We start from the raw sequence: 5,000 nt of genomic DNA, 5'->3' as shown, positions 1-5,000 counted from the left end.
GTGGAGGCCGTACAGGTGGGGCGATTCTTGGGGGAGACACGTATCTATGTAGCTGTGGTAGCCCGAGTAATCCAGGTTGGGAGGCGCTGGGAAGCCTGGTGCGAGGTTCAGCTCTCCATCCAGCTGCAGAAGGTGGTTAATTAACGGTTGGGTTAGTGAGATTCAGGGAGATCAATACATTTCGTCTGTATGTTCTTTTTCTCTTTTAATCAAAAGATAATATGATAACCACTAACTCGAGTAGTTACAGCTTTACAAGGAGAAAAGGAAACCACGCAGAAGCTTTTAAACTATCTGGGTAGTTGTGTTGAATAGTCTCGCAGCTACCTGGTCTGGGTGCAGGAACTCCTCAAGGTACGTGCGACACAGCCTGCGGTCCCAGTCGTCCGTGATGTGGCCCCCATACATGATCTCCCCGAAGAGGTAGCGGAGGTCCTCCCAAGGAACCTTGCTGTTCGCCTCCAGGTAGTTGAACAGGACGTTCACGCTGATGGTCAAGTCGCCTGAAACAGACTATTAGTATATACAACCTGTTACAGAAACAGGGAAACGATCTACCAGTAGTATTTGAGAGACAATTTTTAATTAGCAGGCAGAAAAAAATAATTTCTAATGTTCTTCAATAATAGGATGGGCACTTCTGTCCCCGAACTCACCAGTGTTAAAGGGGTAGGGTCTGTTCCATCCCTGCGACCCGAACTTTCTCCTCTCCGCGACGCATGCGTGGAAGTAACACAGAGAGAACAAGAGGGATTTGAATTCAGCCTCTTTGGAGCACATTTCGAGCGTGTCCTGCGTGAAGTTGTAGAGCGCCTTGTGGAGGTTGGCTTGCATGCCCCGTGGCGGCTCGTTTGTGATCTTGATGGCCGACTCCAGGATGCCCTGTGGCAGGTGATGAAAAAGGTAAGTTGCGCCAAAAGCTCTTATTAAGAATAAGATATGATGATAAAATAATCAGTGATGTATTCTATAAAAAGGCAAACTCATATAATGAAGAAAGACCTGCGGCAGGATGTGGTTCTCGGGTTTGCTTGCGGGCTCAGCGCTCATGAAAACCCTGTACTCTTGGTGAGCGCCGTCCGCGTGGATTTCCAGCTTTTTCTCCAGTCGTGGAAGCCATTGTCTCACCAAATGAATGTTCTGCAAAAAATAACACCATATATTAAGTTTAATTATTTGATAAATAAGTGCCACGTTATTTTTTGGTGTCCACATAGCATATTCAAACTTAAATGTTTGGATGCGATAGATGCGTGTGACAAGAGTAACACACCTGCAGGATGACCCAATGGCCCTCCCTGGCCGCAATCTGAATGGCCTCCTCCGCCACCTTCTCCTGCCCTTGGCCCAGCGACACGTTGTGCAGACGCCGGTTCTCGCAGGTGTAGCCCAGGCTGTGCCCGAGCCGCTCCACGTCCTGTGGTTATTAGGAGCATCATTAAGGGAAGGGGAGGGGGAGGAAAAAGAGAGGAAGAAGAAGAGAGGGATAGCGTGAGGGAGTGGGAGGAATAGAATTGAGAAAGAGAGAGAGAGAGAGAGAGAGAGAGAGAGAGAGAGAGAGAGAGAGAGAGAGAGAGAGAGAGAGAAGGAGAGTGAGAGTGACTGCTTCTAGAAAAAGTGAAAAATCCTAAGACTGCTTTAGTGCGTCGACAATAACACCGCAAACAGCATCTAAAGTTATCCATATGCATAGACGAACCTATTAATCATGACAAAACAATGATAGTAACATATGGTTCCTTTTTATCATAAGCTGACCTTGAGAGGGTCGACGCCGGGGGAGAGGATGAAGAAGATAGGCGTGGACGGCCCACTCTCCTCGTAGCTCTGCGAGAAGTCAATGTTCTCGCCCTCCACGTACTTCCTCCCCATCCGCTCCTCGATGAACAGCCTAGGGGGGGGGGGCGAAGAGGCGGGTCAGTCTTGGGGAATGAAGGTGGGGCTGTACTGATGGATGAACCCTTATTTCGATTAATTTTATGTGCTCTCTTCCTTTCTTAATCTCTCTCTCTCTCTCTCTCTCTCTCTCTCTCTCTCTCTCTCTCTCTCTCTCTCTCTAGCTGTCAATCTATTTATCTATCTCTCTCTTCTTTTCTGCCAAGGCGACTCACTGCATGGCGTGCGTCATGCGGTCAGGACGCAGCGCCCTCATGATGACCAGCCGCTGCACGTCGGACTTGCCCTTCCACTCCCCCGGCAGCTTCTCCTTCTCGGGCGCCTCGCACTCGCAGTACATGCGCCATCGCTTCACGCTGTTCTCCAGGTCGCGGTCCAGGTTCCTGTGCGGTGTTGGTCGGTGTCAATACGATCGAACAGTAATAACTTTTTTTATTTATTTATTTTATTTTTGTTATTTTTTCATGGCAAGTATTCCTTAGAGTTTAAGTTTATAAAAACTGAAATATGACAATTGTGTTCTACGACGCCCAAGAACGGGTAAATGATTTATAATCCAGATGTTTTTATGCAGCACTAGATAGTCTTTTCGTAGATAAATGAAAGCGTCTATTGTTTTCTCCTCAAGACAGTTATTAATAAGTGTATCCTATTAATATCTAAGGTCTAGGAACTCTGGGTCTTTACCTGAATTCGTCGACCTGCGAGAGGGAGCGAATCGCGCCCCAGTTGTTGTTGGTGATGAAGTCGATGGGCGAGACCACGTTCGGCTGAATCGGGAACCGAAGCAGAAGGTCCAGCTCGATGGCGCCCACCTCGCCCTGGGAGGCAAGCACCTGAAAAGGGAGACGTCAGTTTGATCTACTGTCGAATACCACCAATACCGTGTTAGAAACAAAGCAAATTCAGTCTAATTTGTGACTTGTAGACATAGGAATTCAAGGTTATTTTCTTGGAAAGGCAGATATCAGCAGCAGCAAAAATAAACTGAGAGAATATGGGGTCATGAATGTGAATGGCTGTAATGAACCAGAGGAAACATGCTCGCAGTATTGCATGTGGAGCAACATAACAACGAGTTAAAACCAATAATAATGAATGAACAATACCGTGCAATGCCGAGCCAGATCACATATTAAGCATTCATCGTATTTCCTAAAAGACGGTATAAGAATGAAACTGAAGCAAAATGAATGAATGTAATAAATCGGAACGTGAAATGAGAATTTGACCGCTGCGCAGCGACGGGCGTGGCTCACTTGGAAGGTCATCTGGGCGGCGAAGATGAGCTTGTCCTTCTCGAAGAGTCCTCTGGTGGTGTAGAGGAACACGCTGTACGTGATGGTGTCTATGAGGGCATTCACGCGCAGCCGCACCTCGTCGTTGGCCTCCGAGCGCTCGATGGCCTGCTGGAACACCACTCGGAACGCCTGGCGGGAGAACAGGCCAGGGGGAAAGTTCTATTTGTCTTCAGAGAATTTAGCAGTAGAAAAATATCAAGGAATACAAACACATACGAAACAAAACACTGAATATCAGATGAAAACTTCGAAGTTCATTAAGCCACAGGTCAAGTCATCCCTTCAAAAACTACACTCTGACAGCCAGCCGATCTTAAGGCGAAGTTTCTCACTGACCGAAGGCGAAAACCAACCTTAAGAGAGAACTGGTAGATGGGGTTGATCTTGTGGAGGTCGTTGAGGATGAAGTAGAGGAGCGAGGCTCGGGCGGCGGCGGGGCGGTAGATTTCGCGGGCCTCGTCGATCTGCGCGCTCGTGTTGCGGGCTTCGGCACCTGCGAGGAGAGGGAGGAAAATGGCGAATTCTCTTCCTCATTTCTGATTGCAGGGTACAGTAGCTTAGTGTGTTAAACTGTATTGCTTTTAACTGCAGAATGCTGACGAGATTTAGTCTGCTTCTAATGCAAAGCAAAATGTGCCACAATATAACAGAAGGGGATAACTTACCTTCTCCTGAATCTCCTGGGCCGTGGCCTTCGTGTGCTCCAGATTCTCCACCAAAGCCGTGTCTCCCAAGAAGTTTCCTCCGGCGGATGACAGGCGGCTCAGTAAGTCATCCTCCAGGTGCTTCAGCTGAATCTTGAAGTCGTTCTGTTGCTTTGTCAAGTTATACTGAAACGCAAGAGAAACAGCGTCTGTAAAGCCCTAGGATGTCGCTATTTGGCTATGTTGGGGATCTTATGTTAACAGTGCTAGCTAGCTGCTATATTTTGTCAGGTAGTTATCCACAGTTAGCTCTTCTAAAAGCCACCAAGAGTTACCTTGAGCTCCTCCAGGTCTGGCCTCTCGGCCTTCACGACCTCCGCCAGCAGCTGGTCCTCGAGCCCGTCGCGCGTCACCGTGAAGTTGATCAAGGTGCACTGCGCCTGCAGTTCGGGCTTGTAGTGCGGGTTGGCCAGCTTGGTGTGGAGGATCAGCTGGAATGTGTCGTTGTATTCGATTTCCCGGTCGCCGATTTTAAGTGCTCTGGGAAAGGAGATTCGCGCTTGGCTGAGGTTGCATTTGGCGATAACAACAAATTTAAAGATGACATTTTCGTATGAGAAATGCAAGAGGCACTGCTACGAAATTTGCTTTTGTCACTCCTAAGACAACTATGTTTACAAACTTTCAGTTCCTCTTTTACTAAACACCTTTCTTCACCTTGTCTTCCCGCCCACCCACAAACCCTTCTCCCTCTACCCACTCCCACTCCCTCCACTCCCTCCCTCTCCGCCCCTCTCCGCCCCTCTCACCTGCCGCGCTTGATAAGGTTCTTCCCGATGAGCGGGTCGAGCACGGGGTCGAGGCTCTCCGGGAGGTTCTCGATGAGGACGGTCTCGCCCCGGGTGATGGCGGCCTCCAGGACGTCGATGGAGTTCCTCTGGTCGAGGCGCACCACGATCAGCTGTTCGCCGTACCTCGCCTTGATCCACTTGATGCCCTGGAGCTGTGTGTGGGGCAAAGAGTGGAATGGTTGGGTGTTGAAAGCTACCTGCTACAAGATTTGCTTGTTACGGAAGTATATTTATTATAGTGAAGGACAATAGATGGAGTCTTGCTCAGGAATAACTTGAAGGAAGGAAGGCACTCGTCTATAAATGCC

General features: G+C 48.7%; 1 protein-coding gene across 1 annotated transcript in view; it reads right to left on the bottom strand.

The window, feature by feature from the left end:
* LOC119576664 (dynein beta chain, ciliary-like) overlaps window positions 1-5,000 on the bottom strand; it is a 69,214-nt gene that overhangs the window by 3,296 nt on the left and 60,918 nt on the right. Inside the window, exons 82-94 of the mRNA XM_037924311.1 lie at window positions 4,651-4,844; window positions 4,177-4,381; window positions 3,859-4,027; window positions 3,551-3,690; window positions 3,156-3,326; window positions 2,584-2,732; window positions 2,112-2,279; window positions 1,759-1,891; window positions 1,274-1,417; window positions 1,003-1,140; window positions 657-882; window positions 328-503; window positions 1-123 (exon numbers count right to left, since the gene is read on the bottom strand). The exon at window positions 1-123 is cut by the window's left edge and continues 120 nt beyond it. Of these exons, the coding sequence (XP_037780239.1) occupies window positions 1-123; window positions 328-503; window positions 657-882; window positions 1,003-1,140; window positions 1,274-1,417; window positions 1,759-1,891; window positions 2,112-2,279; window positions 2,584-2,732; window positions 3,156-3,326; window positions 3,551-3,690; window positions 3,859-4,027; window positions 4,177-4,381; window positions 4,651-4,844 (2,136 nt within the window). The remainder of the gene's footprint in view (window positions 124-327; window positions 504-656; window positions 883-1,002; window positions 1,141-1,273; window positions 1,418-1,758; window positions 1,892-2,111; window positions 2,280-2,583; window positions 2,733-3,155; window positions 3,327-3,550; window positions 3,691-3,858; window positions 4,028-4,176; window positions 4,382-4,650; window positions 4,845-5,000) is intronic.

This window comes from Penaeus monodon, chromosome 9, assembly GCF_015228065.2.
Source record: "Penaeus monodon isolate SGIC_2016 chromosome 9, NSTDA_Pmon_1, whole genome shotgun sequence".
NCBI lineage: Eukaryota > Metazoa > Arthropoda > Malacostraca > Decapoda > Penaeidae > Penaeus > Penaeus monodon.
Note: the sequence above shows the minus strand (reverse complement) of the source record. Positions and strands in the feature narration are given on the sequence as shown.